Here is a 14,004-nt window from a genome sequence, read left to right on the forward strand (position 1 = left end):
AATGATGAAACTTAATAATAATAAGGATGGCACCTATTCATAGAGTTTTCTCGTTCTCATGTTTATGATGTTTAAACATTATATTAGACATTTGACGACCCATCACATATTATCTTAAAAATTGCTACGGATGTTCAGAATGTTATGAAATAATGAAGAAATTTAGTAACACTGTATAACAATTGTGAATTTATCAGTTATTCATAGGGTTTTGATGTTCCTGTACATGTGCATAATATGTTCCGTGCATCAAATATTGTCTCCTCTGACTTTGGACTGTACATGTTGATATTGATGTGGTGTGATAAGTTGAAGAAAACTACGTATGTTCAGAATGTTATCAAATGATGAAACTCAATAATAATAATAATAATAAGAATGACACCTATTCATAGAGTTTTCTCGTTCTCATGTTATAATGTTCAAACATTAGATTGGACTGTTGACGCTCCAGAGCATATTGTCTTAAAAATTGCTACGCATGTTCAGTATGTTATGAAAAGATAAAGAAACTTAGTAACACCGCATAACTATTGTGAATTGATACATTATTCATAGGATTTTGATGTTCCTGTGCAAGTGCATAATATGTTCCATGTATCAAATATTGTCTCCTCTGACTTTGGACTGTACATGTTGATATTTATGTGGTGTGATATGTTGAAGAAAACTATGTATGTTCAGAATGTTATCAAATGATGAAACTCGATAATAATAAGTTTGACACCTATTCATAGAGTTTTCTCGTTCTTATGTTTATAATGTTCAAACATTAGATTAGACATTTGACGATCCGTAACATATTGTCTTAAAAATTGCTACGCATGTTTAGTATGTTATGAAAAGATAAAGAAACTTAGGCACACCGTATAACAATTGTGAAGCCATACGTTATTTCGTTGAATCCCTTGCTATTGTGTAATATGACTTGTCAAAAATTACTACGTGTTAGCAAATGATGGATATCAATAATGGATTTCATCCATTTACAGGGTATAGTTGTTGTATCACATACATGTTATAACTTTATGATGTTGATGTTGTTGTGGTGCTATATGCAGAAACATTAATACTAAGTATATGCAGAATGTTATCAAATGACGAATCTTTGTGAAATACGATACCTATTAGTAGAGTGTAATTGTTTATACTATTTATTGCAAACATGTTACGTAAATACTCTACTGATCGTATGTGATAGATAGATCAGTGTAAAGATCGCTGATCTAGAATGATAGGAAACAGATTGATTATCGTAATTTCTTAGATTTCAAAGCAATATGATAACAGGCTAAAGTTTGAACTAAAATAGAATGGGTATTAATGGTTGGATTTCTACCAAAACCATCTGTTGAAGCCGTGAACGTACATTTATCAATTCTGTAATATTCAGTTGCCCACGCATGGCTGCTGTGTTATATTTAAGGATCTTTGCATATCTGGATTCTCTGCCAGATTTGTTGGAATGGTCCTTGTAAAAATGATACCATTGAACAGATAAAGATATAACATCGGTGAGGCTGAATGCGAAGTAAAGTATGTACGACTTGGAATCCCTGGACTAAAAGTCTGAGTACTTTGTTCACAGAAAATAAGTTGAAAAGCTGTTCATTCTTTGCGAAATATGTACACTGACATCATGAGCATGTGCTAAATCATCAACTTCAGTGTATATTGGTGGTAGAGCGAAACGAGTTAGAACAATGCTTACATCATCTTGTTTAAGACAATTACTGTTTTGATGCCTGTTTCCTGTTTGCATTATTTCATATTAAGGCATAGTTAAGGTAGAGCCACCAGATTGTTCTGAAATTGGTAAGAAATCACTGGATTAAAATCGTATTTGACACAGACTCCAGATGGAATGATGTTGTCTGGCAGACAGCCCATTACGCCCACCCTTAGCACCCGAGGGTTTGAAATAATGTCCTTGAAACTGACTTCTTGAGTAGGTTACAGTTTCTTGAAAGAATAGCAAAGTTCTTTGATCCCAACCATTTATTTCTCACGAGCCGACGTTTCGATGATCGACTGTCATCTTCATCAGGGCAATTCAGACTGGTTTACTGTGCACTGACGCTAGATACTTGCATAGTGCACTAAAGGTACTACATACTTCACAGTGCACTGTTACCTTTACTATTAGTTCACTATGCACCAAGCAACATCCAGTCAGAATTGCCCTGATGAAGACAGATGACGGTCCTCGAAACGTCGGCTCGTGAAAAATAAATGGTTGTGATCAAAGAACTTTGCTATCCATTCGTTTACCAACCTGATGAAATTATTTACGGGGTTTCTTGAAATGTTTACCATCTACTTTGACACGGCACCAGACCACTAATATGATCTATGCCAGGTTGAATGCAGGCTAATTAAAAAAGATAGATTCTTAAACCACAACATACAGTGAACAACAGAGATGACTTGTCTCGTATGTAAAACAAGCAATTATAGCCTCGCTTCGTGGGCCTGTATTAAGACAAACTACTTTTTGTTAGTCCCAGTGCTGTGCAACTAACCCTTAATGGCAAAGACTGTTCCCTTAGCAGTAGTAGCGATGACTATACCGTTGTCTGAGGGACCAGAATAACCCGCCATTTGTCCAACCACTGGGCTATCGTCTGGTACGGCTAACTTCCACAGGGGGCTTAGATATTGATCGAAAGCAACAACGTAATTCAAAGCATCCGTCTCCAACTTTCTGTTTTCCGACGAGTTATTCTGGCCTGATTTCATTGTCTTCCAAATAGGAGGACTTTCGAAAGAAACGCCAAATACCAGAATTTCTTTCGCCTCAGAGCTCGAACCTCCTGACCAGAGGACCATGATCTTGGAAGTCACGTTCAACTTTGTGCCAATTAGTTCTGAAAGATTTCCCCATCGAGCGTAGAACAAGTCATCTGGGTCCAAAGCAACGAGCACATCTTGGCCCATGAGTGACCAAAGGTATCTTTTATCTTCAGAATCCGAAAGGGGGTCAGAGAGCTTGTCTTTGGTAGATTTCTTTTCCTGTTTAGAAACCTTCGTGCATTCTACGGTGTTTTGGAAACTTATTTCTTGGCGCATTGCAAGAGACGCAACAGAATCGGAAATGGTTTTCACAACCGTTGGAGGGTCTCCTTGTTTGGGACTTTCTTCGAAAAGAAACAACTGCGGCAGGACACGCTGCTCGTTTCCCAAGTCCTTAGCTACGAAACTGACATAGATACGCCCATTGTCTGCCAGCAATAGGTTGTGATAGATATTAAATGGATCGTTTTGGGGCGGTTCGTGGCTTTGTTTATCGAATGACTCCTTACTTTCCTGCTTACCGTCCTTTTGATTACTTTTACTATCTCCTCCTTTACGATCATCCAAAACCTGTTTGATATCATTCCAGAAGGTGTCGACCATATTCTGTTCATCCACCTTCTTAGGTTGTGAACTGCCTGTCCCCTTCTTGCTACTTACAGACTCACTTCTAAACAACTTTCTACGGTCTACCTGCTCATCATTGCCAAGACTGGGTGTCCATTCCCAGTTTATACTATCAATATCATCGTGAGTACTACTACTATCAACAGTATCATCACTACTAGTATCACCGCTGTAGTTGGAGTCGACGATGACTGGATCCCTGGGGACGAGACGGCCCTGGCTGTTGGGTACGAGAGGGTAGTACCAGCGGATGACCATCCGAGGCGCCATCTGAGTCGTCAGGTCCACCCGGTACACACGGTACTCTAGCGGGTACTGGAACATCGCAGTCCGAATTTCTCATCAAACATTTCATATATGTAACTTAGTATCAGTGTGTAGATGGGAATAGTATGGGTTTCCCATAGTATAGTATAGTATAGTATAGTATAGTACAGTATAGCATAGTGTAAGTATAGTATAGTATAGCATAGTAGAGTAGAGTAAGTAGTGTAGAGTAGAGTAGAGCAGAGTAGAGCAGGGTAGAGCAGGGTAGAGTAGAGTAGAGTAGAGTATAGTAGAGTAGAGTAGAGTAGAGTAGAGTAGAGTAGAGTAGAGTAGAGTAGAGTAGGGTAGAGTAGGGTAGAGTAGGGTAGAGTAGAGTAGAGTAGAGTAGAGTAGAGTAGAGTAGAGTAGGGTAGAGTAGGGTAGAGTAGGGTAGAGTAGGGTAGAGTAGGGCAGAGTAGTGTAGTGTAGAGTACAGTAGTGTAGAGTAGAGTAGAGTAGAGTAGAGTAGAGTAGAGTAGTGTAGAGTAGAGTAGAGTAGAGTAGAGTAGAGTAGAGTAGAGTAGAGTAGAGTAGAGTAGAGTAGAGTAGACTGGGACATCACTGCGCAAATGTAGCCTCATGGTTCATGGAGAAATTAGTAATAGATGAATAGAAAACAGTGCATGTCTACCTGGTTTGTACTAAAAGTCCTATCTACCTTCCATGTGCATGATATGAATTGAACCGTGTGTTGGAATGATTTATCAAACTATGTGGAATCACAGCAAAAGTTATCAAGTACAGATTGTTTGCAAACAATTTCCATAGACATTGTTTGAAGCAACTTTGAATCACGCTTAGGGCGACAAATATACGTCAGTGTCGGTCGTTGCTTTTTTGCTGCAGGAAACCCGTATCCAAGAAGTTGCAATGCAAACTGTCGCATTTTGTTTGCCACATTCGAGTACGAACGTATGTTATTTTGTCTGGCTGAGGAGGAAGTTTTGTGTACTTGCGTGAGATCTGTGAATTTGAAAGTCGCAAAAACCAAAAATATATACTTCCTGGATGTCGTAAGAAGTGTGTTACAAATACGTCGGTGAAGATTAGACATCCCAGTAATAAGATATGCCAAGAAAACAGTTACTCAAGCAACTGAATATGATTTTGGAACGTTTCAGGTAGCACCCACTACCTTTCGTCAATGACACTAAAGACTTGCAGAAGAATGAAGGTTTGTAAGCACAAACTATTGATTGATATGCAAATACGTGAAGTCTTATCTGCATATATTTGCATATCAATCAATAATTCTTGCTTATAAGCCTGCTTTTCTCCTGCAAGTCTCTAGTGTCACTGACGAAAGGTAGTGGATGCTACATTAAAACGTCTGACCGTTTCCAAAATCATATCCAGTTGCTTGAGTAACTGTTTTTTTAGCGTGTGTTACATATTTAGGCCATGTTGATTTGATTGTATGGATGACATCCGCGCGCGCATGAATTTTCGGCCGTTTCCAAAAAAAAAGTTTTCAACCATACTGTAAATCGTACAAAACCATTGCAAAATGAGAAAATGTATACCATAAGTTGCAAAAAAAACATTAAAAAACGATACCAATGTCGAAGATTGCCAAAATCAAACGAAAAAGGCGAAAATGTAAAATGAGTTTGAAGAGTAGATTATTCGTCATACCATACTGCTCTGTGTCATTTGTTCAACCTTCATGACCATGTCGATTTCATGTTGAAAGCAACTTTTTTTGCCGAACATTTTTTTTTAATTGGCATTAGTTTTGGGGTTCCCAGAGGATGTCATCCATAGAACCAAATCAATATGGCCTTACCGGTTTGGGCGACGGTTTCTCCCAGTGTGAGGGGCCGAACTTGGTGAGGAAGTACGCCCGCTGTCCGTCGATGACAGGCTGTGCTACAGGCAGGAACGTGCCGTTCACACCGGCCACTGTCTGGTCCAGGTAAATGGAGGCGTGGGGTATACCAGCTGAAAAATATGTGTAACGATAGCTTTATGAATGAATGAATGAATACCTTTATAGTACTTTTTGCCCAAACGGTGTATATCCATATACATATGCATATAACTGTTGCGTGTATACATATTAAACTTATATAAATGTATGAAGCTGTATGATAAGTTAGATTTGGTTTATCAAAGGCTAAACGGAATATGCTTTTTTTTCTTTACTTGTCAAGTATCCGAAGTGGGGAAATTTACTTAAAACATGGCCGAAAAGTATTGTGTCTATCAGTGTTATTTAAATAACAATCTATGGTAAAATGTACTTGGTCCTTTACTGTATCTAGACTACAAAATTGGTAGATTCCTTGCTTCAGAGGAGTGCGATTATGTCTTCCTGATTCGATTCGCAGATTCTTAGTTTTGTAATGGTGGATCTGTCATGTACAAATCATACATACCTTAAAACCTAATAAACTCATATATTTCATGGAGGTATGAGATCTCCGAATTCTTGTTGGGCTGTAATTTGTTTTATTCGCCCACGCGCACTAGTTAGGGGGTCTTCAGAGGATGTCATCCATTACGTTAAGTGACAGATAAGTCTGGTAACGGTTGGTTTTTTGCCTCTGACGCGTCAAGCAAAAATGACCAGACTTCACCCCTCACCTTGTCCCATCATCTGACTTATCTGGCATCTATAGTTATTATTTATGAAAAATCACCGGGCTTACTAAGGAGACTTAGCTGAAATTTATCGCTTTTGGTAAGTCTAGCTTTTCTGGAGTAAGCACTGTACATGTGTGACTAACTCCTGGTGGTATCTAAACTATTACGTGAAGTCCCCTCCGTATTTGAGAACAAATCCCATAAGACTGTGGAGGCGGTAACACCACAAGTATCACATCTTAGCATTACATTCAGCATTATAAGGCCCTATATACGCCTAAGCTGTGCAGATGAGAGCGGCAAGATGGACTACCAACCGACACAGACAGACATCGAGTGTCGACTCCATGCTCCAAGATCTAGAGTGGCCGACCCTCAGAGACCGTAGGAGGAGAGCCAGGCTCACTGCATTTTACAAGTTTCATACTAGTGACAGTCTCATCATTGATACCAGGTCAAGGCCGATGCTTGCAAAGCATACAAGAAGCACAAGGCAGTCCCATCCAGCAACTTACAGGGTTCCTTCCTGCCGGACAGAGTACAGACAACAGTCCTTCTTTCCAAGGACGATCCGGGACTGGAACTAGCTGTTTGCCTGCAGAGGTTATCCTCTCCCCCACTCTGGACAGTTTCAAAGCCAAAATCCTGACCCTGCCCTTACCTTCTTATTGACCACAAAATACGAGACAACTAGCACCACCCCTTACAGACTACATGAACACCCACTCCCAGCATGCAGTTTCAACTATAGGCGACAGAATATTTAAAAAAATGTTGAAGGTGGTCGCCTTACTGAAAGAAGAAGAAGACGCCAACAAGCGCTCAGTTCTATTCGGCAACCTCTCAAGTATTATTGGACACATAGGCAATTTTAACATCCTTGTTGATAATATGCTAAACAACTATTAGTTCTTCGAGGTAGATTACTCTGTTCCCATGACATCAACTTTAAAATTATGTTAGCCAAACAAAAGTCAAAACTACATAACAGAAACTAAACGCTTTTAGCTGCATGTGTCCTGTTTTGCTTCCTTTTCTTCTGGGATGGGAGGTTTGACTCATGCTACAACTATGATAGGACGTTAAATGGAGGTCCCGTGTTTGGGAGAGCCACACCCCACGCACGTTAAAGAACCCACCACACTTATCGAAAAGAGTAGGGGACCTTCCCGGTGTGAGTGGTTCAAACCTTACTGTCTGGTCTCGGGGTTGACATTTTTGAAGAGGTGATAGTCACCTGTTATGTCAATTCTTCCACAAATGTGGTAAATCGTCATAAAATAAAATAAAAAAAACTAGGTCTCCACACTTTTTCAAACGTCTTCTAAAATATCTTTATTTTTCATTGTTAAAGTGGCTGCGAGAATATAAGTTGTGCCTAACTTGAGTTCACAGTCCCTTAGTCCGTGTCCTTTAATTTGTATCCATCACTGTTTTTCTGAATGAAAAAAAAAAGATAAAATAATGAAAAAAAAATAATCACAAAATAATACCGGGTTTACCAATAGACGAGATGCTCCTATACTGTCTCCATTAATTTCGAACTACGCTCAGCCATTAGTAAAATTGGAGTATAGCGCCCATCCTCTGGAAATAGAGAGAGGCCGGTATAGAAGGCTACCTGTATGTGAAAGAATCTGTAAATATTGTAGTGCAAAGGCTGTGGAAAACGAAATACATTTTATTTCAAACTGTTCATTCCATAACAACGCTCGAAATGAATTGACTATTCAAACTTCTACAATTTATTCCAATTTCTCTAAACGTATAGACCAAGAGAAAACTATTCTTCTCTTAACTTCCCAAAACACACACATTTTGGAAAAGGTGGGGCATTACGTCTTCCATGGTTTACAGAAGAGAAGTCAAACCATTCAGACATAGTTTTAGACATAGTTATAGTTCTAGACAGCTACCTTTATCATGTAGACTTTATTTACTTTATAATCTATTTCATTGTTCTTTTATGTTTTGTAATTTGCAATTAGCCTCCGGGCAAGAATTTTCAATAAACTTTTCATCATTAATCGTTAATCAACAGTTCAATATCAGAATTGGGGCCAAAGACACTCCGCTGTTCATCACACAAGGATCCGTCTTAATTTCAGTCAGGTAAACTACCATCTATTTCAAAACTATTGTATTGACTACCCTACATGTAAATGTGGCTATCATAGTGAAACAACTGAACATTACTTTTTACATTGTAAACTGTATTCCAGTCAACGAAGTACTCTGTTATCATCTCTCTCCAACATAGTAGAGCTACAGCATCTCAATGACAGTTCCCTATGTTCCTTACTACTTCGAGGGTCCGCATCACCCACACATCCTACAGAACTGTAATGTATTTGATGCAGTTCAAAACTTCATTTACTGTACGGCTAGATTCTCGTAATTGATAGATCACCAACTTATCTTGTTTGTATTTATTTTGGTTTTATCCGCCTTGTAATTAGAAATGTATTTTGTCAATGTGTTTTATACTCGTTGCATGTTTGAGTAGAACGTGTTGTATAAGCAACTTTTGCTTTTTGCCCAATACTCAATAAATATATGTGAATGAATAAATAAAAAAATAAAATAAAATAAAATAAAATAAAAATTCGGAATTTTTGGCATCCTTCTGATCTCTAGAGACAATGAAGAATTACCTGGCGTTTATCCTAGATCATTGAAACTTTGAAACTATGAAGGAGGTGCCAGTGTCACGGAAATGAAAAGAAACCTACAGTGGGTGTCACTGAAAGACAGAAGAAAAATGTCCCGACTATGCATGATGTACAAAATGACTAATAAACTTGTGGACGTCCCAACTACTAAGTACCTAATACCAGCCCAGAAGAGAACAAGAAATAGCCATGCCTTCAAGTACCAGAGTTATCAACCAAGGATTGAGGTGTTCAAGAATTCATTCTTTACACGACATTCATTCAAGAATTCATCCTAGAACTATCGCAGAGTGGAACTTGCTGTCACCAAGTAGGTGCCTTGTCATTAGATAGCTTTAAACAATGTCTAGAGTTAGAAGTTCAAGGGTTAGGTGTAACAAGTCGATCGGTGTAATGTAGCCAGCTGCCACCGCCACGTGCCTGCGAAGCTGGTGTGTTACGCCGAAAGGCGGTTATACCGGCTATACAGATACAGAAGCTGGTGTGTTACGCCGAAAGGCGGTTATACGGGCTATACAGATACAGATACAGATTTCCCCTGACAGGATGAGTGATAGCCAGTGATAATCCTAACGAGATCTTCGATGCTCATCATCCTCCATCTTTGTCAACATGTAAAACCTTGAACTGATTTTACATCCATATTTCCACATCACATGTCACACTTTACATATACTATACTATACTAGATCCTATTCTTGCTGCCCCCCCCCCCCATAGTAATGAAATCCAAAAAGGAATTTAAAAGCTGGCAACCAACTCAGCATTCCATTCACCAGATCCAACAGGTATAGAAATAGTCTGATCCCATACCCGACAAGACTTTTAATTGATGTAAAGCTCATTGTGTTCTTTTATTTGACAAGGAAGATACTTAGTACTGTACCAGTTGTATTTTTTGTAATTAGTATCTGTATATATAGCCTAATTTGGCAAGGAAGATACTTTGTATTTTTTTATATTTTAAGTAATTTGTATCTGTATATATAGCCTAATTTGACAAGGGAGATACTTTGTATTTCTCATATTTTAGTTAACTTGTATCCGTATAATTATATAGCCTAATTTGATACTAAGGGAAGATACTTTGTATTAAAAATTCTGTTGTATTTTAAGTAATTTAAGGAAGATACTTTGTATTTGTTGTATTTTAAGTAATTTTTATCTGTATATATATAAGCTGTGGTCACGAAATTCAACCAGCCTTAGTTTTCTGCAATGCAGTTTTAGAATTTGCTCATTTTTTAACCGACTCTCGGTGGCATATGTGCTGATGTTGACACATTGGCGCACCAAATCCGTAGTGTGATTTTGACACACAGTTAGTTAGACAGATTAGCCTAAGGGGCTTGGTGTGCGTCACTCCACCGTACATGGTGGGGAGGTCGTGAAAAGTGCCTTTCCCAAGGGCACAACGTCGAGCCACGGCGAACCCGAGACCTATTGGTTCCGAGTCCAACGCTCTAACCATTGCGCCACCGATGCCATTTTAGAATGTGATAAGGCCACATTAATTTAATTTGTTGGTTCTCGGATTTTTGTCAGAAAAATATGAAGCGACAAGGCGAAAATAATGAAATAAAAACAGGTCTAGGCATCCTATTATAGCCCCAAATGCTTCGATAGGAGCCATGAAGTCAAAACAAAAGGCTGGGTTGAAATTTAAACAATGAATTTTGAACTTTTAATAAAACCACTGCATTGACAGATGGAAAAACTGTAACGACTAGGAAGAGAAGGACTTTCCTTAACTGTTGGGGACAAAATATGAGAATTTTTAGTTAATTCAGAACCAGAATCATTTTTTGCGATTCAGAAAAAAAGGGCAAACTGTTTATCTCCACAGACCAACTCCCTTTGTTGGCGTGCTATCTCCATTTGGGCAATTTCTACTCTTTCCAGCCGCCTCCCGAAGCCTGGTAGAGGCTAGAATCCGAGAAATAACAAATCAAATTGGTGTGGCCTAGATGAGTGAATGAATGAACTTTATTGCTCAACAATCTTACAAGGTGCAATGTATGACAGTAATACAACAATACTACAAAACTTTGCTTACTACAAACTACTATCTAAACAGTATTTGAGTTACCATATGGTCATGTATTGATGATATGTTCTCGCGTATGAAATAAAGTGTACAAAAATTGGCCTACGTAAGCAGATATGGTAGTTGGACATGACAATAATTCATGGAATGTATCGTACTGTGTACCAGATTGGGTGAATTTTGTCTTAGTAGTAATAGTCTGTAACAATGTATCTCTTTCTTTTCTATAGGTGGGACAAGTCATAACAAAGTGAAATTCATCTTCAATACTCTCATTACATGTGGGACACAGTCTATGAGTGGCTGGTGTGTTGTGGTGTCTGAAACAATATACACTTACCTGTTAGGTAAACGACGAGAAGCCCCCAGACGGGAACGGTTATCAGCAGAAATCCGTCATCAGAAACAACCAGGCTGTCACGGAATAAACAAGGTAGATCACTTGTGATAAGGCCATGTTGATTTGATTATATGAATGACATCCCCGGGGAACCCTAAAACTGATGCGAGCGTGCGAATAAAAAAAGTTTGGCATACAAAAAAAGTTGCTTTCATTATGAAATCTACGTAGTTATGAAGGTTGAACAAATGACACAGTGTATGTATAATGGCGAATAATCTTGTCTTCAAATTCATTTCTTTACATTGTCATCTTTTCGATCTTGCCATTCTACGACGTTGGTATCGTTTTTCAATATGTTTTTGCACTTACGGTATATATTTGCTCATTTTGCAACTGTTTTGTAGACTACGATTTACAGTATGGTTGAAAACTTTTTTTTTGGAAACGGCTAAAAATTCATGCGAGCGCGGATGTCATCCATATAATCAAATCAAATCAACATGGCCTTAGTTATAAAGAACAGCAGGATATGAGAGAACTTCCTGATTTAGAAATACGTATCGAGGAAATATATTTCGAGGCCACGTTTAAGACAGCAGCATAATTGGTTTCCTTGGGAGCTCAGAAAAACTAGCTTCTCTGAGAAAAGTCATGTTATAGTTTATAAAACACGACAACTGACGTCTACTTATTAAACAAGGTGGGCGTCAGAGGTCAAAAAGTTGATTGAAAAATTGTGAACAGTTTTATATCTGACAGCTTGTGTTTCCATCGTAGAATTCTGGGCGGATAATTGGTATTTTTTTTTAAGAATTTTGAAGAGGTTGCGAAATGTGCCAAGAATTCAGGGGACGTTTTGTCAAAGCAATGTGCTGCATAGATATAAAATTGCACCAACATAAAGAATATACAAGATTGAGATTTCATGACACTAAAGTATCCTCTCAAATAAAGTTTAGCGGGCAAAATCATTCTGAAATTTCATGCATCATCAGTAGTTGTAATCATAATATGTCAATGTGTAATTACTGTTATTTATCGACACTTACTATTCGCATCTTCCACAATTTTAACTGTAATTCTCCCACAAATAGAACTGTATTTTTTTTCTCTCAAACAATCAATCAATTAATCAATCAATCAACCAATAAATCAAATAGCCAACCGACCAACCAATCAATCAAACAACCAATCAATGATACAAACCACCAATCAATCAATCAAATAGCCAACCAACCAACCAATCAACCAATCAATGAAACAAACCACCAATCACACAAACAACCAATCAATCAATCAAACAAACAACCAATCAAACTAATAACCAATCAATCAGGCTAACAACCAATCAATCAAACTAACAACCAACTAATCAAACAATCGTTCCATTGAAGCATCGCGGACTAAAATGCGTTTTTTAACACCTTACTTTGGTTCTGTATCGACGTAAGATAAGGCCATGTTGATTTGATTATATGGATGACATCCCCGCGCGCATGAATTTTTGGCCGTTTCCAACACAAAACAAGTTTTTAACCATACTGTAAATCGTACAAACAGTTGGAAAATGAGTGAATATATACCGTAAGCTGCAAACAAAAATAATGGAAAACGATACCAATGTCGTAGAATGCCAAAATCAAACGAAAAAGACAAAAAATGTCAAGGAATGAATTTGAAGAAAAATAGATCATTTGTCATACCATACTGTGTGTCTTTTGTTCAACCTTCATGACCACGTAATTTTTTATAATGAAGTTAACTTTATTGTTAAACTTTTTCAAACTTTTATTTGCACGCTCACACTAGTTTTGGGGTCCCAGAGGATGTCATCTATAGAATCAAATCAACGTGGCCTTCTTGGTGATTTTATTTTATTTTATTTGATGTTGATAATTCATAAACACATTGGCAAACACAAGTAGGCTATATGTTTCTTCTGGGCAAATAAAATAATAAATAAATAAATAAATAAACAAACAAACAAACTTGTAAACTCCGGGGAAGTCCTTGAGTGGAATGGATGTACCACACATGGTCCCGTTGGGCAGTCGGCACTGTAAGTGTGCCTTGTCCATGGAGAAGGTCGAACCGCCCAGCGCTATGACAGGCACGGTAGGGTCACGGAGTTCTTTATCTGTGAACCACAGGGCACCGGTAGACGCCTCCAAGCCTACCTCACTGTGGGGAAAGAAAATACCAGCGTTCAAGTGGCATTATGTTAGCCTCTACCAGGCTTCGGGAGGAGGCTGGAAAGAGTAGAAATCGGCCAAATAGAGAGATAGCATGCCAGGCGAGTTGGTCTGTTAAGAGAACAGATGGCCGCTCCCGAGGGGATAACTTTTATACCGTTTGATCGTAGCGAACCCGCACAGGCTTCGGGAGCGGTTCTCTCCAGCCGACCAAACTTCTCCGGCATGCTATCTCTCTATTTGGCCGATTTCTACTTTTTCCAGCCGCCTCCCGAAACCTGGTAGAGGCTAGGAGTGGGACGCTTTTCTAAGTCTAGCATCGAACGTTTCGAACCCATGATTAGCAAATAAAAGGCTGTTGATTCGTCTGTTCACAGAAAGGTAACAACTTCAAGGCGCTGTGGTAGTGGTACGCCACTCGCAATGTATCTTTATATA

The 14,004-nt window shown here is 38.5% G+C and overlaps 1 protein-coding gene across 1 annotated transcript in view; it reads right to left on the bottom strand.

Annotated features, from left to right (window-relative positions):
- Positions 1 to 2,089: 2,089 nt before the first annotated feature.
- LOC109486677 overlaps positions 2,090 to 14,004 on the bottom strand; it is a 20,297-nt gene continuing 8,382 nt past the window's right edge. The window contains exons 2-5 of the mRNA XM_019790563.1: positions 13,364 to 13,555; positions 11,372 to 11,445; positions 5,513 to 5,667; positions 2,090 to 3,735 (exon numbers count right to left, since the gene is read on the bottom strand). Of these exons, the coding sequence (XP_019646122.1) occupies positions 2,518 to 3,735; positions 5,513 to 5,667; positions 11,372 to 11,445; positions 13,364 to 13,555 (1,639 nt within the window). The 3' untranslated portion in view covers positions 2,090 to 2,517. The remainder of the gene's footprint in view (positions 3,736 to 5,512; positions 5,668 to 11,371; positions 11,446 to 13,363; positions 13,556 to 14,004) is intronic.

The sequence above is a fragment of the Branchiostoma belcheri genome, unplaced genomic scaffold, assembly GCF_001625305.1.
Source record: "Branchiostoma belcheri isolate BF01 breed outbred unplaced genomic scaffold, Haploidv18h27 scaffold82, whole genome shotgun sequence".
Classification (NCBI taxonomy): Eukaryota; Metazoa; Chordata; class Leptocardii; order Amphioxiformes; family Branchiostomatidae; genus Branchiostoma; species Branchiostoma belcheri.